Raw genomic sequence first — 23,047 nt, forward strand, 5'->3', positions numbered from 1 at the left:
TGGGCTTCCTGGCTGAAGGAATGAGGTGGCTATGGTGGGCATGCCGACCCATGGAGCAAGAGAGCTGAGCACCTTGAGGCAGGAGGCTTCCGGGCACTTACTGGCAGGGCTAAAGAGCTTTGTAACACTTACCTGAGCAGGGCAGAGGCCAGGTGGAGGGCCAAGGGGCAGAGTGTCCAAAGGCCTGATTGAGTAGTTCTTGATCCCGAATTATAACATGTTACTTCCCTAATAAGCCCCATAATCATGAGTATTGTCTGTGAGTTCTGTGTGGCCATTACAACAAATTATTGATCCCAGCCAAGAAGTAGAGAGTGCCATGGGAGGGATGGTGGGTATCAGAATTGGTAAAAAGGCTGGAGGGTGGAGGTATGTTTGACCTTCACAAGACCCAGCCTTGGGCTGTTGCTGATGGTGGTTACCCTCCTCCTCCTTATGAAGTTAGATGAGGAAGTCTGACGCCCCATGCCCCACGCCATTTTTACAATGTGTGGCGATTCAGATAGCCGCAGGCTCTGTGGCAGCCCAGAAAGGGCACCTAACCTAGCCTGAGAGGTCAGAGAATTCATCTCATATAAATGACATTTGAGTTTAGTCTTGGATGATGGAGAAGGGTTGGTGACAATGAGGAGGGGTCAGGGAAGGGTGTCAAAGGCAGAGGAAAGAGCTTATGCAAACAGCAGGTGATGGGGAAGAGCCTGTGTGTGGAGAGCCTAGGCAATAAATACAGTGTTGTTTGAATTAAAAAAAAAAAAGATTTGGAGCCAGGGAAGAATTTGAGCTACAGAGTGGTGTTGTGGGAAATAGGTGAGCAAAGCCCATGAAGGGCTGTGAGCAGGGAAGGACAGAATCAACTTGGCCTGAAAAAGACCTTCTGGATGTTGGAGCTGTATAGGGGTAAATGGAGGAGGAGAGGAGACCAGAGGCCAGGAGGTGGAGGGGAGTTGGAAGGGAGGCTGAAGCAATGATACAGGTGGGAAGGTTCACGACCTGAGTGGACAGAGAGGAGAATGTGGTCAGAAAAAGGGCAAGAGGGGCAGGCTGAGGACTGACAGGCTGTGAAGGAGGATAAAGGGGAGGGAAGGGGCAAGGAGAGCACCTGGTCTCTGGCCGAGGACTAGTAGAAAGTGGGGCCATTTCTAAAGCGGGGACCCCATGAAAAGAAGTGGGTTTAGGGGACAACTCGGAGCTCATTGGGGATGTGGTTGAGTGAAAGGGGCCAGTGGAATTCCAAGAGGTGGTTAGAGACCTGAGCCCTAAGCTGAGCAGAAAAGGTGGAGCTGGAGATGGTGGTCTGGGTGTTAGCATGGCCTATTGTGTGGGTGTGGCTGCAATTTCCTGGAGAGAAGGAAGTAGAGTGGGAAGGGAAGAGGTTCCCAGCAGCACTTTATGGATCTAGGGAGAAAGTGGAGTCCCTGGATGGCACAGTTAAGTGCTTGGCTGGAGGTTGGAGGTTCAAATCCACCCAGAGGTGCCTGGGGAGAAAGGCCTGGCAATCTGCTTCCGAAATGTCACCATTGAAAACCTTGTGGAGCACAGCTCTACTCTTGACATGCACAGGGTTCTGTGAGTCTGAGTTAACTTGACAGCAACTGCTTTTTGTTTTGTTTTGTTTTTGTTCAGGGAAAAAGAATAAGGGAAGAGGCCAGGCCAGGACCCAACCAAGGGCCCTCCAGCAAATAGAGGACGCTCCTGATAGGCTTGTTGTGAGATTAAAAGAGTCAACACAAGTACAGCATTTTGAAGAGTGACTGGCAAATACATTTTAATCCCATTTCTCCATGAAAGTAGTGGAAATCCTAAAAAAAAAAAAAAAAAAAAAAAAAAAAACCAAACCCATTGCCATTGAGTCGATTCTGACTCATAGCGACCCTATAGGTCAGAGTAGAATGCCGCATAGAGTTTCCAAGGAGCACCTGGTAGATCTGAACTGCCGACCTTTTGGTTAGCAGCGGTAGCACTTAACCACTGCACCACCAGGGTTTCCTAGACCTTTGAAATTGCACAGATTTGGATTCCAATTATCCTTCTGTTCCTTGCTTTCGTTAGGTGTCATCGAGTTGCTTCCAACTCATGGCGAACCTATGTACAACAGAACAAAACACTGCCCAGTCCTGCACCAGCCTCACAATTGTTAAGTGTGAGCTCTTTGTTGCAGCCACTGTATTAATCCATCTTCTCAAGGATCTTCCTCTTTTTCACTGACCCTCTACTTTACCAAGCATGATGTTTTTCTCCGGTAACTGATCCCTCCTGATAACATGCCCAAAGTAGGTGGAACAAACTCTTGCCATGCTCCCTTCTCTGGAGCATTCTGGCTGTACTTCTTCCAAGACAGACTTGTTTGTCCTTCTGGCAGTCCATGGTATAGTCCATGTTCTTTGCCAACACCATAATTCAAAGGTATGAATTATTCTTTGGTCTTACTCATTTTCCAGCTTTCGCATGCATATGAGGTTATTGAACATACCATGGCATGGATCAGGTGCACCTTAGTCCTTAAAGTGACAGATTTGCTTTTTTAACACTTTAAAGAGGTCTTTTGCAGCAGATTTGGCCAATGCAATACATCAATACATCATTTGATTTCTTGACTGCTGCTTCCTTGGGTGTTGATTGTTGGTTCAAGTAAAAGGAGATCCTTGACAACTTCAATATTTTCCGTTTATCACGATGTTGCTTATTGGTCCAGTTGTAAGGATTTTTTTGTTATGTTGAGGTGTAATACATACTGAAGACTGTAGTCTTTGATCTTCATCAGTAAGTGCTTCAAGCCCTCTACACTTTTAGCAAGCAAGGTTGTGTCATCTGCATATGGCAGGTTGTTAATGAGTCTTCCTCCAGTCCTGATGCCCCATTCTTCTGACAGTCCAGCTTCTCGGATTCTGTTCCTTACTAGCTCTTAAACTTGGGGAAATTGCTCCTGACTTTCAGACTCTGTTTATTTATAAAATTTGGCCAACGTCGGGTTCTTTTGAGGAAGACTTTTTTTGTTATTCAATATTTCTAAAAAACGCAAGAAACAGTCCCGCCCCTACATCCTAAGGGCCAGTTAGGCCGCGGTCCGCTTCCCGGACATGGACATTCCGCGAGATCTCGCTTCCCCTCATCGGCACGCCCGGCTCCTCCCCCTTCTCCTCTAGGCCAATCAGAGCTCGGTCCGCAAGAGCGGGACCCAGGATCTTGCTTCAGCGCCTTCGGCAGCCATTGGCAGTGGGTTGCCATGGTCACCATTAAGAGGCGGGGCTGACAGGCTAGCCAGGCCTCCAGGGAGAAAGGTGGATTCTGATTGGCTGCTTCCGCGCTACACCTGCGGCCCAGGTGTCTCCCCCTCCCCGCCCCTTCCCTCGGGGAGACCAACACATGGCCCCCTCTCTCCCCTCCTCTCGCCCTAGCCTGGCGCCCCGAAAGTTTCCTGGGAAGGACACAGAAAACACTGAAGAAATTACTAGAGGCTGCTGCGAGGGAGGCGGAACCCTTTTATTAAGCAAAACCCTTTTATTAGGTATTTTGCTAGGTGCGCGGCGCTGTGTTGTCTTCCCAAGATACGTTGCATTTAATTCTCACGACAGATGAGGAAAATAAGGCTCAGAAGAAGCCCTTCCCAATATCGCACAGCTAGGTTTGGGGGCACCAGGGCTGGGGGTCAGGAGCCTTGGAGGCGCAGTGGTTAAGTGCTCTACTGCTAACTGAAAGGTCAGCGGTTCAAATATACCTGACCGTCTTTGAGAGAAAGATGTGGCAATCTGCTTCCAAAAGATTATAGCCTTGGAAACTCTATGGGGCAGTTCTATTCTGTCCTATAAGGTATCTATGAGTCAGAATCAACACCACGGCAACGGGTTTTGGGGGGATTGGTGCCAGGTAGTCTCAGTTCAGATCCCCCATCTTTCCATTGAACCTGGGAAGAAGTGGAGAAAGGACGAGATGGAGGAAACAGGGAAATCCAGAGGAAATGAGAGCTGGAGGAGTCAGGTTCAGATCGGATGGAGAGAAGGGGACTCAAAGGAAGACAGAAAGGGAAGACGTGAAGGAGTCAGGCAGAGAAAAAGTAAAGAGATAAGGGAGGGAGAAACAGTTTTAGAGCCAGAACGAAGAGACTGGAACGAGGAGGCAGAGATCCCCAGAGGGCAAGGAAGCGAGGGGGGTAGAAAAAGAAGAGAGATCCAAAGGGCACAGAGACCCAGAGAGAGGGCACAGAGCTTGGGAGGGGAGGCTGAAATCCAGAGGGAGGAAGGAAACCAGGTTAGGAGAGGCAGAGAGAAAGAGACGCCGTAGTGGCGGACGCAAGCCTCACCACCCCCACCCCCAGCCGGTACCGCCCTCCAGGGACGCGCAGGAAGGAGCCGCAGTCAGAGCGCACAGCGAGGTCTTTATTGAACCGGGAAGCAAGTGCTCAGGCCGCGTCCAGCACCAGCAGCTTGCGCATGTACGAGTTCAGCCAGTGGCGGCGCTCCAGGGCGGCCAGCAGCCGCGCGCGCTCCCGGAAGGCTGCGTCGTCCGCCAGCGCCAGGCTCCGCCGGGACTGGTGGGTGCCCGGCCCTACCCAGGCCCGGCCGGGGGTCCGGAGGCTGCGGGAAGACAGAGGAACGCGGTGACCAGCGAGTCCCAGCCCCGCCCGCCGCCGCCGGTCCTCTCTGCGGTCTAGCTCGCAGCCCTACTGCTGCACATTTGGTGGCGTGGCTGTCTGTCTCTGTCCCTCTCTATCTATCTGTGCGGGTCTGTGTGTCTTCTTTGAAGCCCCCTTAGTACGAGGACGAGTCTGATCACTTGTCCGCCCCCAGGGCCTCGGCGCAGGGCCTGGCACACACCGAAAACTCAATCAACGCTACTCAGCGAAGGAATCCGCTCCTGCTCCTATACCTTTCAAGTCTCCAAACGCCTTTCTTAGGGTCTCAGAATCTATCTTTTTATACCTCTCTTTTGCTGATTCTCTGTAGGTCCTCCTCCTCCCCCTGCCTCTGGGTCTCCATCCCCCTCTATCTCTGGATCTGTTCCCCCTCTCTGGGTCTCTGTCCCCCTCTCTCTCTGGGTCTCTTCCCACCTCTCCGAGTGCCCCTTCTCCCTGGGAGACCTAGCCTCACACATACCTGAGCACTGTTACGGGAGGCAGGGCAACTCCTGTAGCCCTGCGGACGCCCCAGGGCACTAGCAGCAGGAGCAGCAGCAGCAGCCGCACCCTTGGGCTCCTGGGCACCTGGCGAGTCTCCATCACCTGTGGAGAGAAAGGGAAACACTTAGTGAGACCTGCGCCCCCTCCCAGCCAACGGGACCGCACCCCCACCAGCACACCTGCGGGACCCCTACCGCGCAGTGGTTTCTGGCAGCGATGTGGCAGCCCCTTTATATTGCCTCCACAGCCCCCGCAGCTGGCAGTGACGCAGGCTAGGGGGCCGGGGGCATGGGGTCACCCCCCTCAGGCTCATTAGGAGCCGCCAGCGGTAATGAGGAGCTGGGGGTGGGGGCCCAGACACTGCCGCCTCTGCGGTCACCAACTAATTGGGACCGGGAGCTGGGACCTAAGGAGAAGAGGGAGGGGGAGAAATGGACAGACAGAGAGGTGGACACAGGGGGTGTGTCAGTGGGATAAAAATAGAGGCTGGCAGAGAGGCCATCAGAGCAGAAGACAGAGACACAGAGAGAGGAGAGAGACTCCAAGAGCAGCATCCAGGAAGGGCTGATGGGGAGACAGAGACACAAATGGGTGGCAGAGGGTGAACAAGGACAGACAGTAACTGAGGGCAGGAGAGAGAGTATGAAAGAGGAAGAAAGGCAATAACAAAGAGGGAGAAAGGAAGAGAGAAAAGAAAGACAGAGAACAAAGGAAGGACTCTCAGAAAGACAGAGATGGAAGAACAGACAAACGCTCAGAGACATAGATGCTCAGAGGTCAGTACAGGCAGGGGGAGAACCAGAAAGATGGAGTGATGATAGGGATAGGGGACAGGCAGGAGATGGCAAAGTGGGTGTGAGGTGGAGGTGTGAGGGGCGGTCTCCTGAGAGACAAATCAGAAAACACCTTACAGGGATGGTGGGGAAGAGGCAGATGAGGACCAGGCTATGCTGTGGAGTATCTAAGTCTTGCTCCACCCCCAGCATTTAGGGATCCTGAGGATTTAAGGCCCAGGCCACCCACCCTCCACTGGCACTGGGGCCCTCTGCAAGGTGGGGAAGTGGGCAAGTTTGGGAAATCAGAAACAGGCCTCAACTTGGGTCTCTAATTGGCAAGATGTGGGAACTTGGAGCCCTGGTTTCCCAGAGAGGAGGGGTCTGGGGGCTGGGCCACTGGGTCTGAGAATGGAGGAGACAGGGGCCTGGACTCCTGGGTTTTGGAGGAAGAGTAGGCTGGGGAGCCTGAATCCCTGGATCCTGGGGGAGGATGATAGGGTCGGGGGTCCTGGCCTCCTGGATCCTTGGGAGGAAGGAGCTGGGGTCATGGACCCCTGGATCTGAGTGAGGAGGGGGTTAGGGCTGGACTTCTGCATCTGAGGGAGGAGGGGGCCGGGGACTGGACTTCTGAGGGGGAGCTAGAGACCAGGACTCCTGAGTTTTGAGATAGGAGGGGGCCAGGGGCCCAGACTCTTGGGTTTGCGGGGAGGAGAGAGCTAGGGCTGGACTGCTGTGTCTGTGGGAAGTCAGTTTGTGGGGGCACTTCCTTCCACCAGATCATCCCATCCCTGACTCCCTTCCCCACCCTAGAGACAATGTCCTTTATCTTGGTTCCTTTAAGAGCCCAAGCCTGTCGCTAGGCTCCCAGAATCTCCGGGGAGGGAGGTCAGATGCGTCACCTGCACCCTTGGGACCCACCTCCCCCACACTGCCCAGCACCATTCTGCAGCATTCATCTGTCTCCACTCCCAGCTCTTCTCATCTGCTGTTGTCTTGGACCCCATTAAGCAGGTAAGAGACCCCAGGACCTGTTCCAGGACCCCGAGCAACTCTGTCCCAACCAGGTGGGTGCACCTCCACCTAACCAAAGACTTAGGCATCTCTCCCCACACCAGCTTCTGGGACCCTGGGATCCCAGCTCCACCTGAAATAAACAGAAGGACTGGGGCTGGACCCCACAGTCCTCTCCTGAGGAGTCCTCACCCCTAGACCTCTATCTCTCAAGGACCCAGGACTCAGAGCTCCCAATCCCTTTCTCCCTCAGAACCCAAGAGTTCAGACCCCCATCTCCTTTCTCCTCTTAATCCAGGCCCCCAAGCTTTGCTCCCCCCAAATTCTAGGCATCTGAACCTACAGGTCTCTCCTCTCTGAAGAACAAGGATTTTAGACCTCCAGCCCCTCCTCTCTCAGACTCAGGAGTCCAGGTACCCAGTCTCCTCCTCCCTCAGACCCAGGGGTCCAAAATCCAGGCCCTCTTCTCTCACATCCAGCAGGCCAGGCTCCCAGCCCCCTCCTTCTTCAGACCCAGCAGTCTGGATCTCTGGCCCCCTCCTCCCTCAGACCCAGGAGTTCAGCCTGGCCCCTAGCCGCTCCTTCTGAACTTCCTCTAGTATAAAAAACTGTTGACTCCAGTGTCTCAGGGGTCCTCGAGAGGAAGGCCATCCCGCGCCCCCTTGGCAGGGTTCTGACACCCTCCAAAGTCTAAGCTGAGGAGGAATGGGGGACTGGAGAGGTGTCATTCTTTTCCAGTTAACTCTGGGACCCCTGGGGGAACAGATAAGGCTAACTACGACTCCCAAAAAGCCCAGCGCTTCGGTCTCCCTTCGCTACAGCGGCTCCTGCCTCGCAGCCCTCGGGGAGTTGCAGTTAGGTTCTCCTCCTTTCCCTAGTGCCAAGCTTGGCCCTAGAAGTGAGACACCTGGGGACCAGTGGGCGGGGGCCTCCCGTAGCGGGCGGGGCTTCCGGCAGCTTCCGGACTTAACCCCTTCCTTCCCGCTCCCCTACACTTGCAGGAGTCTCCTAGAGCCATGAAACCATTCTGCCCGATCTTCTTCCTCTTCCTCCTCGCCTGGCTGGGCTCCAAGGCTGCCCCCTCAGCCTCACCGCCTGCGGGGATGAGTGGCCCCTCTGAGACCTCCCCTAGCGCTTCTGAAAATTCCACTCCCGACCAAGCTAACTCAGAGTCCCTTGAGACTTTTGATTCGGAGTCCTCCAAGACACCCCATACAGTTTCCCCTGAGACCTCCCCTGCTGACTTCACTGAGACCCCCAATCCTGCCCTCCTGGAAACCCCACACCCAGAGCCCCATGAAGCCCCCAGGCCTAGCACGTATAAAATCTCCATCTCAGAGTCCCCGGAGACCACAAAACCTAACCTTTCCAGAACAACACACCCAGAACTTTCTGAGACCCCCAAATCTTACCCCACTGAAACACCACATCTAGGATTCCTTGAGACCCCAAAACCTAATCCCTCCAAATCTTCACACCTAGAATTTCCTGAGGCCCCAAACTCTGACCCTGCTGAAACTCCACACCAAGAGCCCTCTGAGATCCCCAGACTGAACTCCACTGAAACCCTACACCCAGACCCTGACCCCACCAAGACCCTTGACTTCAAAACCCCAGAGACTCATGACCCTGCCACCACTCAGACCCCAAACTCTGAATTCCGCCAGACTACCCATCTTGACCCTACTGAAACGCCCCATCCAGAATCCCATGCAACCCACAACCTCAGCCCCACTGAAATTCCCAGAACCGAATTCTCTACAGCTCAATACCAAGATGCAAAAGAGGGCCCCATGACCTCCAACCCTGAACACTCCACTAATCTTCATGCGGACATGTTTGCACCCACCAAGGATAGAGCGATCGCCCTAAAAGAGGTGCTTCTGGATCCCACACCAGAAACCCTTTCAGCCACCCAGCCTGGCTCCCCTAAATTACCCGCCTTAGATTCTCCAGGGACCCTTGAACCGAAGGTTCCTCATAGGCCTGATCCTAAAGGGCCGGATGCCCCTCCTCCCTCAGCCCGGATTGCGGGACCCCCTGCTCCTCCAGGGCCCCCCAATGAGCCAATACCCGCCACTCCGCGGGCCCCCCAGCGGCGCAGCCGAGGGGAGAGAGTCAATACTATCATCGTGGTGGAACGAGTGAAGGAGACTGGTGAGAGGCGGGAGCTCAGACTCCTGGGTCCAAGGGAGGAGGGAGCTGGGACTCTTGGGTCGGCGGAGAGGAGGAGTTTAGATTCCTCGGTCCCCTGGGCATTTCCTCCTAAGGTGTGACTCTGGTGGGGCGCCCACGGGGCGTGGCGGGCGGGGCCCTGTGCCTGTTCCTCGCCGGGACCGGACTCCTGGTCGGCATCTTTCTGCTGCTGTGGTGTCTCTACCGCCGGGCTGCTCGGCACAGGACCTTCGCGCACCACCGCCTCCCGGACGACGACGAGCCCGGTAAGCCCCTTCACCCTTAGTCCCGGGAGCAGGCCCCCCCCCGCGCTCCCTGAACCCCGTCCCTCGAAGGCCCGCGCCTTTCCTACCCCAGGTTTCGCCAGGCACTTGATGGCGCCCGGCAGAAAAGCATAAGCCCCCCATCCAAGGTCAGTGAAAGCCATGACCGCTCCAGTGTCGGACCCTGCCCCTAATTTACTGAACTTCATACACACACTTCTGCGGCCGCCCCCAGGCCCAGCAGGGAATCGCATCAGGCGGGAGCCACAGGCCATAAAGCCCCGCGCCCTCCCAGGTAGTCCCCGCCCCTTCCACACCCTGTTGCACCGATGCCACGCCTCCTCACTTATCCCGGGGCGGGCCCCATTCAGACAATCGAATCCTCTCTCCCGCCGCCTCATTGGCCAGCGCACAACAGAGGGTATTGATTCCACTGTCAGCCCGGGATAACCCCTCCCCTTCGCTACCCTAGTTATGCACCTGGACGCCCCGAAGGACCCCTACGACCTCTACTTCTATGCGCCAGACGCCTGGGTCCCTTCGCACATCGCTACCAAGCAACCGCCGCCCACCCCTCCGCTGCCACCCAAGCTGCCCCCGCCGCCCCGCGGGGGGCCCCCCCAGCGCCTGGAAACCCTCTCCCCTGCCACGCTCCCTAACAACTTCGTGTGAACCCCGCCCGAGTCTGCCAGACCTGCCCATCCCCAGACGGAGAAATGGCCCAGGGTCCTGTCCTCCTGGCAGCTTTGCTACATAGAGGTCCTCTCGGATAGAGGGTCTGAACCGACAGAGGTGCTTTCGCTATGACCTGAGAACACGATCTGAAGTGGAATAAATCACGTGTTCCCATGGCTGATCACCTTTGGCCTGACTCCTGGGAGAGAATGCGACTTGGGTCCTAGGCTACTGGGTCTGAGACTTCTGGGTGAGGGAAGAGAGATTACGGACTGGACTCCTTGGTCTGAGGGAAGCGGGTCTGAAGGGCTATACTTTTGGGTCTGAGGGAGAAGGGGCTAGGGGCTGGACTCCTGGACCTAAGGGAGGAGGAGCTGGGAGGCTGAGCCCCTGGGTCTGAGGGAGAAGGGGCTCAGGGCCAGACTCCTGTGACTCCATGGCCAAGGATAACTTAATCTGTACACCAAAGCATTTTATTGGGAGTGGGGCAGAGCAGGTTTTACAGTCACAGAGACGGAGACACAAAGACACAACCCTGCCCCGGGGAAAACACCCCTCTCCTCCGTCCCCATTCCCTTTCCTGGGATTTTGTGACTTCTCCAACATATGTTCCCCAAATTCTAAACTGAAAGAGGGGTGTATTAGAGGGGAAGGATCCCAGATTTTTTAGTCATTTAGCCCCTGAGGGACACAACAAATGGCCACTGAGAAACTGAGGGTAGCTTGAAACCACCCAGGAGGATAAAGTGCAAGGAATTGGGAGGAAGGGGGAGGCCTTGAAACCACCATGGGGAAATTCAATGGTGGTGGCTTCTGACCATTGAGATGATGGACTTGAACAGCCACTATTTAGACCTGAAAATCATGTCCAAGAAAGTGCATTGCAGTGGGAAGAGGCATATTGTTAAAATCGCCATTTTGGTTGTTTCCCTAGACATTGTGCAAAGCTAGAGAGAAAGTCTTGGAGAATTTGGTGCATCAGCAAAAGAGAGACGAGAATCTGCTGGGGGTTGGGGGAAGGATGTGCAAAGGGGACTTGAAACCACCATTTTCCTTCAGAAAAGCTGGTGAGAATCAATCCCTGGAATGGTGGGGGTGAGTGATGTGTTAAACCAACCTGGAAAATACAGAATAGAATTGGGAGAGATTTGAAACTTCTAGAGGAAGGACCTTGAATTTTTCTTAAAGGAGACAGGGGCTGGGTAACCTCAGGGGGGGTAGCCTGACAGTACCTGGGGTTAAAAAAAACAAGTGCCTTAAAACCACGAGAGTAAGAGGTTTGACTGTCCATTCAAATGAAGCCCTGAAAGGAGAGTTCTGAAACCACTGAGGCAGACGAGTGGGGAAGCAGACCTGGAAACTTATCAGGAGGCCTTTAGGGAAATATGGGTATCCTCGAAACTGCTGGTCTGCAGCTCACTACCCCTGAGAGGTGTTTGGGAAGAGAAGAGGATTCAACAGCACTGGGAGAAAGGGAGAGTGCTTCTTAGGCCTGAGGCAGGACAGAGAGGACTGGGGTCCTTGACACTGTAGCTCAGGCCAGATGTGTGGAGTGGAGGTCCTGGAAACTGCCATTCAGTGGGAGGCACATGGTCAGTAGTCCCGGACAGGGGGCGGGGGCCTCGGGGGCTGAACTGTGCTGTGTGTGGCCCCGTAGGAAGGAGGTGGAGCAGGGGGCGCCCCTGGGGGTTCAGCCTCATCCTCCATTTCACTGTCATCGCTGCCAGCCAGCTGGTCGTGGCCAACGAAGCCACACTTCTCTTCACTCATCTCCTCAGGCTCTGCCCATGGCTGCTTCTCTCCAGAAGCAAAGACCCCGTAGAAGATGACACCTCCATAATGCACCAGGGAGGCGATTAGGAACACATACTGCCACTCCTCCCGAGTCTGTGGGGGACAACGGGAGCAGAGGTCATATTGTTGTTGTCAGGTGTGGTCAAGTCGATTTCAACTCATAGCGACCCCATGCGACAGACTAGAAGTTCCCCATAGACTTTTCTAGGCTGTGATCTTTACGGGAGCAGGTCGCCAAGTCTTTCTGCCAAGGAGCCACTGGGTGGATTCAAACCACCAACTTCCGGTTACCAGCTCAGTGCTTAACCATTGCCACCAGGGCTCACTGAGTGGTCAAATACGGGAACAAAAAACGACACATGAGGAGAGAAGGGGAGCGTGGAGAGGCTGAAAGAGATGGAGACACAGACCCGGAAAAGGCAGGACTTGGAGCCCTGGGGAGGATGAAGGACATGTTCAGGAAGGTTTAAAAAAAAAAAAAAAGTTGCTATTGAGTCTGAGTCATGACAACCCTCACGTGTTACAGAGTAGAACTGCTCCATATGGTTTTCTTGGCTGTAATCCTTACAGGGAGCCCTGGTGGTGCAGTGGTTACAGTATCAACTGCTAACTGGAAGGTTGACAGTTCAAAACCACCAGCTGCTCTGCACAGTCTGTTTCCATAGAGATTTACAGCCTTGGAAATACTATAGGGTCACTATGAGTCGGTATCAACTGGACAGGCAGTGGTTTTTTTTTGTTTTGTTTTGTTTTTTGGTAATCTTTATGAAAGCAGAACGCCAGGCCTTTCTTCCGCAGAGCCACTGGGTGGGTTTGAACCACCAACCTTTAGGTTAGTAGTCGAAGGCTTAACCGTTTGCACCACCAAGGGACTATGATGTGCAAATTTGGGGGACGAGTGGGTCAGGGTGGGCACACGGACCTTGTGCTTTGTCATGGCACCCACGATGATGGGGCACACCATGCCCGACAACGTGCCCACGCCGTTGGAGATGCCCATGAGGATGCTGGCGTAGCGTGGGGCGATGTCCAGGTGGTTCACATTGAACCCTGGAGAGGAGGCGAGCAAGAAGGCGTCACATCCATATCTCACTTGAGTGACTCCCACTCGGCCACCCCCTACCGCCAGCTCTTTCTAGTCCACCTTTTGCGAGCCAGGGAGGCCCCTCCTGAGTCAGGCAGTTTCCTACAGGGCTGACCACAAGCCTCCAAACTGCAGATGTGCGGTTCTCACCCGAGATGGCGAAGCCGCTGAAGCCCACAGCAAGGACCAGGAAGGAGATGGCCACGCCCTTGGAGTGTGAATAGCCGACCACCAGCAACAGCGTAGCTTCCATGCCGAAGCCTACGGAGGGCCGCCCATCTGAGAGCTGGCCAGGATGCAGGCCGCCCCACACCGCCTCTCCAGGCTTGTTGCCTGGCCCTGCCCCAATCCGGCTCGGATCAGCCCCACTCTCGCCACCTCCGAGCAGGGGCCAGGCCTCGTCCCCCATTCTGCTGACTTGAACCCACACTAATCAGGCCCCTATGTCTCCAAGACCCAGCTCCTAGCGATGCCACGACCCGAAAACGCAGAATTCAGGCCCTATCCATGCACCTCTCAGCCGCCCAGACCCTGTCTCTCCAGGTCCTTCACTATTAGCCCCTCTCCATCGCTTACGCCCTACTCCTCCCAGTCCCCTGCAGGCCCCGCCCAGCTTGGTCTGGCCGCTGCCCCACCTGAATATGTAGTTGCACCTGCCCTGCCCTCCCAAGGCGTTGGCTGTGGCCCCTGAACGTGCAGCGTGGGAATCTGCTCCTTCCAGACCCGCCTTCGCTCTGACTCTACTTGAGCACGCGCCTGGACTACTTCTTCCGACTCCCCCCCTACTTTCGGTGGTCCTGCCCCCTGGATCCGCCCCACTAAGGTCGGTCCCGCCTCTCCTAGGCCCTTCCCTTCCCAGGCCCCGCCTACTCACCCCCGCAGTTCATCAACTTGCGCACGTTGGTGGTGGACATGATCCGGCGGCTCCGCAGGAAGTCTGCGATCTGGCCGCCGATGGGCACGATGATGGTCATGACAAGGTGGGGCAGCGCAGACACCAGGCCCACCTGCGCAAGCGTGCGTATAGCGCGGGGCGCTCAGGAGCCGCAGGCCGGGTGTCTACTGCCTGTTCTTTGTTCTAAACCCTCGGGATCCGCAGTTCCCGTCCAGGCCCCACCCCGCCGCGCCCCTTGCCCGGCCTGCCTGGGCCCCACCTTGCTGATCTCGAAGCCGAACACCTCTTCGAAGTAAGCAGGCTGGGAAATTAGGAGCAGGTAGAATGTCCAACTACGGCAGAAATTGGCCACTATGATGGCGTAGACTGGCATGGACGTGAAAAAGCGCCGCCAGGGAGTGTTAAACTTCTGTAGGGGTGAAGGGAGGGGCCGCTAAGACGGAGACCAGCGCTGGGCGCTCCACCGTGTAACTTCAGGGGCCCCACTATAGTCCTACAGAGACCCGGGGATCCGACATCACTGTAAATCTAGGGACCTGGAGGTACAGGCCCCCTCATATCCCAGCGGGGGACCCAGGAGGAATTCCAGCATCATGGTGACACTTCAGGAACAGGGATTCTGGACCTACAGTTGCCTCCCAAATTCGCAGGTGTCCGAGCCCCACGATGACCTTCAGGGATCTATAAATGGGGCCTTGGAGTCTCCTTCCATTCAATAACCCCCTAAATCTAGTCTGACTCACCCCAGGGCCTAAACTAAACCCGGACACTCTAATCCCGTACCTATTGATTTTAACCACGCCCCATCAATGGTTCTAATCCCACCCACATCGCGACCTACCCAGCCTTCAGATTTAACACCACCCCCTAGTTCTAGCCCCGCCTTCTTTGCGGTCTAGCCCTATTTCTCTGAGAGTTTGCAGAAACCCACCACGATCTACACACGCCAAAACCTGGCGACGCGGGTTCACAGCCCGTTTTCTCCTGCCTCGGTGCCTCGATGTCCCTCCCCGCCCCACCGCGCCCCTACCCCACAGACAGCCCCCCGAGCTTGGGCCCGGACCGTAACGGGGTTCATGAGTTTGGCGCTCTCGCCGATGGCGTCCTCGATGTATTTGCGTTCCTCCTCCGAGATGCTGGGGTGCAGCGCCGGGGACTCGTAGGAGACCAGTAGCCAGAAAAGGTACCAGAAGATCCCGAAGCTGCCTGGGGGGAGGGGGGTCAGGAAGGGGATGGGAGAGGGATGACCACCGGCTCCGCCCCGCCCGTGCGCCGCCCGGACCCAGGCGTCCGGGCCCCTCACCGTAGACATAAAACACGGAACTCCATCCCGAGTACTGCACCAGGACACCGGCGAGGGGCATTGCGACCACCGCCCCAGCATATGAACCTAACGGAGAGAACACGGGGTGGAGAACAGGCCCTTCTTCCCTCAGAGCCAGGGGTTCAGGTCCCCACCTTTCTGGGACACAGAAGTATAAGCCACAGCCCCTCCTCTCTTAGATACATCTTACTGGATCCCCAGCCCCTCCTCCCCTGACCCGGGAGTCCAGGCCCCCAACCCATCCTCCCTCAGACCAAGAGTCTAGATCCCCAGCCCCCTCCTTCCTCAGACCCACGTGGCTGGGCCCCCAGCTCCTTCCTCCCCCAGACCCAAGAGTCCTGGCTCCAGGCCCTCCTCCCTTAGATCCCTGACCCTGGATCCCCAGTGCCAATCCCTCACCGCAGAAGGCCGTAGTGGCCAGGCGACTCCGCTCTAAGGGTGGGGCCCATTTGCTCCAGATTCCGTGGCAGGCCGGGTAGGTGACACCCTGGCGAGGAGAAAACGAGGGTCAATGAGAAGAGGCGGGATCAGAAAGGGGGCGGGGTTATAAAGGGCGGGGCTTTACCTCTACCAACCCCTGCAGGATCCTCACGAAGATGACGCAGCCGTAGTGGACGCGTGCAGCCGAGGGGATCAGCATGTTTAGAGTGGAAGTAGCCACGATAGCAAAGCCGAAAACCCTGATGGCAAGAGTCCGTGGTCCCCGAAAAGAGTCTAGCAATCCGCTATGCTTAGGATTCTACCCTTCCTGCCCACAGCAGGCCAGGCTCTGCCTTTACAGGAATCCGGGACCCCAAATTCTCTGCGAGCCCCGCCTTCCACAATCGCAAGCCCTTTCTTTAGGATCCCGCTCCAGGACCTAGGCTCCTCCCATTTCGCCAGATTCCGCCCTCAAATTCAAGGCCACACCCTCTAACTCCACCCACGTAACTATAGTTTCCGCCCACCATGAGATCCCACCCCTGTACCTGTTGGCTGCGAATTTTTGACAGATAAATCCTCCAGGAATCTGGGTGACAATGTAGCCCCAGAAAAAGGAGCCGTGTATGAGGCCGACAGTCTCTGGATCCCAGCTGAACTGGGCTTTCTGCGGACCAAAAAGACACATCAAACCAGCCGCCCTGGCCAGACAGGGCCCCTCTACCAGTCTGCGCCGCAGACTCAGCCTCGCAGCCAATCAGCAATCAATGATCTCGCCTATCCACCAAAACACCTGCCAATCAGAGCCCACTCCAGTACTCCCATCCCTCTGCTCCTCCACGTTGCTAGGTCCAGTGCTATCTTAGCAACGGAGCCTGTTACTGCCTAGACGACCTGGTTCCTGGTTTCTCCTGTTTCCCTGACTCAGTGCCCCTTCCCTGAATGTCTGAGCCCCATGAACGGTGATGGACAGTCTTTCTCCACTTCTACCCAACTTACTAATGTGTCCCATTGTGTGCGGTGTGACCTGGATGGGGTCTAGGCAGGACAAGAACTAGTCAAAGGGGCGGGCCTGATTGAAAGGGAGCAAGGGGCGGAGCTTCATGTAAGCCCCGCCCAAACCGGGAATGCGTCCTTGGTCTATAATGAAATAGAGGTGGAGCCTGCGATGGGGTGGAGCTTCACGAAAACGGCAGAGCAGATGGGGCGGGACATAGGCAGGGGGAGCTTCAGAAAAGCCAGGATCAAAACTCAAGGTGGGGCCTGAGATGGGGCTGAGATTAAGTAGATGGCACTGGGACATGCGTGGGACTCTGACGTGAGCGAAGTTGCTAGTAGGCTTACAGTGGAGGAGAAGCAATGCATAGGTGGGGCGGGGCCTCCATGAAAGCTGATACTGGGGCGGAGTCTACACTGCGGCAGGGATCTGAAATAGGGGCCGGGCTTCATTTAGATCTGGGCGGGGCTTAGGTAAAGAGCGATTTCTGAGTTGAGCTCAGAGCGGAGGGGGCGGCACATGATGGGCGGAGCGACTAAGGCTGTCTTTTGCAGAGGCGTGGCCTCGGTGGGAGGCCGCGAGGCAGCAGCTGGGCGTGGACAGGGCGGGCTCCGCCCAGAGCTACCTGCACCACCACGTGGCCCCGGTGGTGGGTCGTGCTGTTGTTGACCATGGAGACAATAGCCACGCCCAGGTTGCAGCGGATGCCAAAGCTGATGCAGAAGCCCAGCCCACTCATGATGGCGATGATGTAGCGGCGAGGGAGGCCGAAGCAGGTGCAGTCCAGGACTGGTGGGTCCCGAGTCTGTGTGGTCACCGGGCGCCCGTCAGCGCTCAGCTCCAGCGTCTCAGCACCTTCCTGCCGCTTCTCTAGAAGGCTGAGGGGCAGCAAGAGTCAAAGACTGGGAAGTCCAGACCCTCATTCCCCTCCTCTCACAGACCTAAGAGTCTGCACCCCAGAACCTTCTTCCCTCAGATCTAGGAGCTCGGGCCCCCAGCCCCTCCTTCCTCAGACCCAGAAATCCAGGCCCAAGCCCGCTCCTCCCTCAGACCCAGGAGTCAGGGCCCCCAGCTCTCTCCTCCCTCAGACCCAGGAGTCCCAAAACACAGCCTCTACTCCCTCAGATTCAGGAGTCTAGGCCTCCAGGCCCTTCTCACTCAGACCCAGAAGTCCAGGCCCAAGCCCTCTCCTCCCTCAAACCCAGGAATTTAGGCCCCCAAAGCCCTCCTCCCCAGCCCTGTCATCTCTCTGGACTCAGGAGTTAAGAACCCAGAGTACCCTTGGGATCCTGGGGCCTGTGCCCCCACCCCCACCCCACACCCGGAGACTCTCCCTAGACCCTCTGCCAGATAGGAGCCTATTTGAGGAAGCAAAAGGTGCTAAGGAGATGCTTCAGCAAAGGTGTCAAGAGAACAGATGCTTCGCAGCCACGTCTGCTATATATACCGACCCCTCCTCCACCGCGCCCCTTTCCGTGGCCTGCCCTTCTGCGCTTCCAGACCCAGCTGTGGGGCCGACATCCAGCTGACTCTTGTAGCCACTGGGAGCCCATTCGCAGGGATTGGGGAGAGATCGGACCCCAGAGTCCAGCAGCCCAGCCCCATTGTCCCTGGGGAACCTTGAGTTCAGGCCTTCAGCCTAGGGGTTAAGGAGGGAGAGTGTTGGGTGGTGTCCTGGCAGGGGACAGATGGCCCTGGTGGGGGATTGGCTCAGTCCCCAGAGTGGCTCTCGCCCCCGCCAGCTCTGGATCCAAGACTGAGTCTGTGATGACAGACAGGGTACTTGGAGGGCTGCCTCAAACCCAGAGAGAGGCTGCAGGGAGAGAGGCCCCCTGACACTCATGGGGAAAGACCTAAGATGAGAGTGACAGAGATCCAGGGAGACAGGGAACTAGAGAGAGGGGAACAGAGACCCAGAAAGAGGGGAGAGAGGCCCAGAGAGAGAACAGAGACCTAGAGAAAGAGGGACAGAGACCCAGAGAGAGGGGAATGGAGATCCAGAGAGAGAGGAACAGAGACCCAGAGAGAGAGGGGGACAGAGACCCAGAGGGAGAGAGGGGAACAGAAATCCAGACAGGGAAACAGACCTATACAGAGAGGGGGACAGAAACCCAAAGAAAGGGGGACAGAGATCCAGAGAGAGGTGGGGAGAAGAGACTCAAAAAAAGGTGGGGCAGAGACCAGAGAGAGGGAGACAGAGACCCCAGGGGTGGGATATAGATGTAGAGAGAGGGGACAGAGACTCAGCGTGTTGAGACAAAGACACTGAGAAAAGTGGAGAGAGATGAGGAGACTGTGAGGAGGAACAGGCTGGGGACGTGATTTGTGAGGGTTGGCCCCTCTCTGAGATGGGTAGGCAGCCAGGGGATCGGGCTGGATCCCAGGAAGGGGCTAGAACAGATGGAGGCGAGGGAGATTGGGACGGGGGAGGAGAGAACAGCCAGACGGTCTGGGGGGATGGGAGGTGGAAGAGAAGAGAGAACATAGCCGCCCTTCCCCATCCTTGAACTTAAGGAGGTGGGAGGGATGGTTAAGAATGGGGGAGGGGGTGAGACAGAAACCAGAGGGAGCTGGACAACACCCAGGAAGAAAGGAAGGATCGAACCCCCGGAATGAATAGTCCAGGACAGCAGGGGCTCGCCCCCTCCATCAGAAGAACATGTTGGCCAGGGAGGTGGTAGACTTTGACCCTGGTTCATGTCAGATGATATTTGACCCTGACACCCAGGATGTGATTACAGCCCCTGAAACTTGATATTCATGGTTCATATTAGGAGATGCCAGATCTCCGACCCAGGCTTTGAAAGCGGGGGTCTCAGTATCCCACACCCATAAAATGGGGGCAAGGGTAGAAATGTGAGACTATGAAGAGGGAATTTCAGGGTAAGAGGACTAGGAAAGCAGACAGGAAGGTGACCCTGAGGCTTTGCAGAGGACAAGAATTGAGAGGGGGGAGCCTGAATGGAGGTCCTCCTTCTCCTCCCTGGATGCCCTGGAACCCAGGCCTGATGGGTTGGGGATGAGGAAAGTGAGCACTTGAGAGGCAGTTAAAACCAAAAACCTCACTGCTGGATTCTGACTCATAGTGACCCTACAGGACAGAGCAGAAATGCCCCATAGGGTTTCCAAGTATATAAATCTTTATGGAAGCAGACTGCCACATCTTTCTCCAGAGGAGAAGCTGGCGGATTTCAAATACAGATCTTTCAGTTAGCAAACAAGCGTTGTAACCACTGCACCACCAGGGTTCCTGGGTGTCAGCCAAAATGAAGAAGGTGTCTCAACATTCCCCACTCTGTGAGTCTCTGTGTCTCTTTCTGGGTGTCTGTCCCCCTCTTTGGGTGTCTGTTCCTCCCTTTCTGGGTCTCTGTCTTCCTCTCCCTCTGGGTCTCTGTCTTCCTTTCTCTCTGGGTCTCTGTCTTCCTCTCTCTCTGGGTCTCTGTCTCCATTTCGGGTTTTCTGTCCCTTTTCTCCAGGTCTCCATTCCCTTAATTTTCTCTTTGGTTTTCTCCTGTCTTTCATCGTACAACTAAGGAAAGTGAGGCTTGGAAAGCAGAAGTAGCAAACCCAAGGTCACACACGAGAACGTTGATGGGCCTGATCCCTTCCTGGCCCCCAGCAGCATCCTGCCCCAGGCCTGGCTCTCAGAAGGCTCCTTGTCTCTCCTGCATTCCCCCCGCCCCCGCCTCCCCACCACACGCCCTGTCCTTGTCCCAAGCCAGTCTGGGTTCCCATCTGTTTCCTGGTCCAGGGGAGCTTTCCACCCACTCCAGTATCCCTCATCTCCAGGAAAGCCTCAGCCCCCAATCTAGCTCTAGGGTGAGGCTGACCAGGGTCTGCGTAATGGCCCTTGTCTTCATCAGCTTACTCCCCCCCACCCCGCCTTTGCCAAGTTGAGCCTCAGTTTCCCAAGCTTGGTCTAGGGGATTGAATAGGATCAGGGTGTTGTGTCTAATACAGTACAGCCCCCCTCTCTCTCCAGCAATTGAAAGTCAACCGCAGGATTTGGATGTAAATGCTCTCTGCTCAAAGTCCTTGGTGACTCTCCCAGGGGGAGCTCTGAGCTCAGGGGTCTCAGAGGACAGATGGACCAAAAGCAAACCAGACCCAGATGACAAGCTGGGAAGCAGAGACTGCAGGAGGGGGCCTGAGGCTGAATCCAGCCCTCCTGCTGCCCCTCTCCCACCCCCCCTCCGTCAGCACATCTCTCTCTCTACTGACTTCACACTGAAGTATTTTGAGAAACTCGTGAAAGGAGGCGAGAAAAAGGGTGGAGAGGGGCTGGAAAATTTGGAAAAGAAGGGGTGAGATTATCTTAGCTCCCCCCCTCACTGTGACATCCTTCTGTCTCCCTTCCTCCAGTCCCCCTCCCTCCTGTCTGTCTTGTTACTAGAGGGCGGGGGAGCTTGGGAGCTAGGAGGTGATCTGCAGCAAGCAGGACTAGAGTTAGACTTTAGGAAGGACTTGTATAGCTTAGTGAGATGGATGAGGGTCAACTAAACATGGGATCAGGGCTGTGGCCCCGGTACCAGGGTCGGAGGGGGTCCAGACAGGGCTGTGGTGCTGGGGAGGCTGTCTCCTCCCCTACTGAGGCCAGATTATTTTTAGGCTTTTCCGCAGCTGAGTAATTTCTCTGACTTGGAGCCAGGGCTGGGGTTGGGGGCGGGAGACTGGGGTGGGGGGAGGCATCCAGACTGCCCTGAGGGACACCCAAGTCACTGGGATCATCTCCTTGGCTGGGAGGATGTCCCTTGGGGTTATAGCCCCATACCCTCTGGGGAGTCTGACCCACCTCAGGAACCTGATTTTTTGGCCTGCATCTCTCTCCTCCCCCAGGGACCCAGGATACCTGGGTTATCTCCTCACAGCTTAACCCCCCTCAAGGACAAAAGCTGATGGGCTCCAATCCGCTTTAGCTTCAGATTAAACTCTCTGAGAAACACAGAGGGATGGAAAGAGATGTGGTTTGGGGAGGATAGAAACCCAGAGAGAAGGGGACAGAGACACAGAGAGAGAGAGAGAGGGGACAGAGACCCAGGAAGAGGACAGGGACCTAGAGAGAGTGGGGCAGGGACCCAAAGAGAGAGGGATATACAGTTCCAGATAGCCAGCCAGAGCCTGGCCTGGGGTAGGGTGCGGAAAAACCAACGGGGATGATGGATGAGAAAGGGTGAACCCGAGAGAGTGGCACCGTCGGAGACCGAGGGAGAAAACTAGCCAGATGGATTGAGGAATCCCCCATCCAGGGGTACCTCGTGTCCACCTGTCCATCTGCTCCTGGGGCGGACGAGCATCCTCTTCGGACCCCGCGTCCTTTCCCCGCCCAGGACCCCCGAGCCCCTCACCGGTGCAGCTTCCCGAGGGCGCGACCCGCCAGCTTCCGAAACTCCTCCTGGCGGAACTCCATGGTGGCGCCTCTGCAGCCGATCCCCCCGCCCGCGGGCCCGGGCGGCCGCGTCCGGGTTCCCGGGGTCCGCCCCGGCCCGGCCGGCCCCGCAGCTCCGCTCGGGGGGGAAAGAGGCTGCAAGTGCTGGCTGCCTGGGGGCTGTCACTGGAATCAGCGCCCTGGGCGGGCCATAGAGAGACCCCGCCCAGCCAGCCCCATACCACAACCCATGAGTTCTAGCCCCGCCCTTTTCAAGGCCCTCCCCTCCCGGTTCTGGCCCCGCCCAGTCCCTCCCAGGACCACGCCTCTGAGTTCAGAATTCGCGCCCCTGAGTGGCATCGTTCCCCAGTTATGTCCCTTGAGCTGTCCACCACTACCCCATCCTCCTAGATCCCTCTATCCCAGATTTTGTCTCGTCCCCTGAGTTCTCTTCCCAATCTGACGTTTGCTCCACCAATTTAATTCCCCCAAATTTCCACACCCCCACAGCTCCATCTTCCTCTGCGTTTCCGTCTTCTGCGTCCCATCCCATTCCTACCCCTCCTAAATTCTGGACCCGACAGTTCCACCTTCCCCCTGGAATGGCTCCCCCCTGAATTCCCTATCCACCCGTCATCCTCAGTTCCGATCTTCTGAGTTCGTTCCTCCCTGAATTCCAACACCTAGCTTGACCCACCCGTGATCCCTCCTTTGTTCCTTCCCCCGCCCAGTCTCTTCTCTCTGAGATTCATCCCTTTATGAGTTTCATCTTTCCCCTTTTTAATTCCACCCCGCTCCCAGTTCTAGTTCTCCTCTGGGCGCCAACGGAGGTCCCAGTTCCTTCTCTCCCTGAGTTTCGTCCCCCACCTCGGTTTCCCTCCTCCTCTGAGTTCCATTCCCTACAGCTATATCCCGTCCAGGTGCCAACCCCATAGTTTCCTGCTCTCTCTGGAATCTGTGCGGCATGCGCCCTAGAATCTGTTACACTCTCTGAATTCTGTCCCGCCCCTTGGGATCTGTCTCCGCCTCCTGAGAGCTGCCCCGCCCCCTAGGATTTATCCCCACCTAAAAAAATTTTTTTTTTTTTCTTTTTAAAAGCTGCCCCCTCCCCTTCGGATCTGTCCCCACCCTCTGAATTTAGCCCCGCCCCTGAGT

General features: G+C 56.2%; 3 protein-coding genes across 4 annotated transcripts; 1 reads left to right on the plus strand and 2 right to left on the minus strand.

Annotated features, from left to right (window-relative positions):
* Positions 1–4,396: 4,396 nt before the first annotated feature.
* PTH2 (parathyroid hormone 2) lies at positions 4,397–5,212 on the minus strand. The gene is made up of 2 exons (XM_049902404.1): positions 5,091–5,212; positions 4,397–4,571 (listed from the first exon to the last, which is right to left on the minus strand). Exons 1-2 carry the CDS (start codon positions 5,210–5,212, stop codon positions 4,397–4,399), a joined length of 297 nt encoding a protein of 98 aa, XP_049758361.1.
* A 2,704-nt stretch (positions 5,213–7,916) lies between these two features.
* On the plus strand, positions 7,917–10,010 carry GFY (golgi associated olfactory signaling regulator). Its single transcript, XM_049901753.1, has 3 exons — positions 7,917–9,057; positions 9,171–9,341; positions 9,811–10,010. The coding sequence occupies exons 1-3, from the start codon at positions 7,917–7,919 to the stop codon at positions 10,008–10,010; spliced, it is 1,512 nt and encodes a 503-aa protein (XP_049757710.1).
* A 470-nt stretch (positions 10,011–10,480) lies between these two features.
* Positions 10,481–22,064, minus strand: SLC17A7 (solute carrier family 17 member 7). Of its 2 annotated transcripts, none has more exons than XM_049901752.1 (12): positions 21,873–22,064; positions 17,153–17,405; positions 16,079–16,197; positions 15,676–15,790; positions 15,510–15,597; positions 15,090–15,176; positions 14,856–14,992; positions 14,046–14,195; positions 13,766–13,898; positions 13,042–13,152; positions 12,730–12,857; positions 10,481–11,900 (listed from the first exon to the last, which is right to left on the minus strand). In XM_049901752.1, exons 1-12 carry the CDS (start codon positions 21,932–21,934, stop codon positions 11,607–11,609), a joined length of 1,677 nt encoding a protein of 558 aa, XP_049757709.1. In that variant the 5' UTR covers positions 21,935–22,064; the 3' UTR covers positions 10,481–11,606. The 2 variants fall into 2 exon arrangements, with proteins under 2 accessions (XP_049757709.1, XP_049757707.1); XM_049901750.1 differs by having other exon boundaries at positions 14,850–14,992.
* Between the last annotated feature and the right edge of the window lie 983 nt (positions 22,065–23,047).

The sequence above is a fragment of the Elephas maximus genome, chromosome 11, assembly GCF_024166365.1.
Source record: "Elephas maximus indicus isolate mEleMax1 chromosome 11, mEleMax1 primary haplotype, whole genome shotgun sequence".
In the NCBI taxonomy this organism is placed as follows: domain Eukaryota; kingdom Metazoa; phylum Chordata; class Mammalia; order Proboscidea; family Elephantidae; genus Elephas; species Elephas maximus.

Bases quoted from the DNA above. Each gene is read 5' to 3' on its own strand.
- PTH2 (XM_049902404.1), bottom strand. From the start codon at position 5,212: ATGGAGACTCGCCAGGTGCCCAGGAGCCCAAGGGTGCGGCTGCTGCTG. The intron at 4,572-5,090 runs GTATGTGTGAGG...GTCTTCCCGCAG, and splicing joins CCTCCCGTAACAGTGCTCAG to CCTCCGGACCCCCGGCCGGG.
- GFY (XM_049901753.1), top strand. From the start codon at position 7,917: ATGAAACCATTCTGCCCGATCTTCTTCCTCTTCCTCCTCGCCTGGCTG. The intron at 9,058-9,170 runs GTGAGAGGCGGG...TTTCCTCCTAAG, and splicing joins GGAACGAGTGAAGGAGACTG to GTGTGACTCTGGTGGGGCGC. The intron at 9,342-9,810 runs GTAAGCCCCTTC...TCGCTACCCTAG, and splicing joins CCCGGACGACGACGAGCCCG to TTATGCACCTGGACGCCCCG.
- SLC17A7 (XM_049901750.1), bottom strand. From the start codon at position 21,934: ATGGAGTTCCGCCAGGAGGAGTTTCGGAAGCTGGCGGGTCGCGCCCTC. The intron at 13,899-14,045 runs GTGGGGCCCAGG...ACGCTTGCGCAG, and splicing joins TCGGCTTCGAGATCAGCAAG to GTGGGCCTGGTGTCTGCGCT. The intron at 13,153-13,765 runs GTGAGTAGGCGG...GGCCCTCCGTAG, and splicing joins CAAGTTGATGAACTGCGGGG to GCTTCGGCATGGAAGCTACG.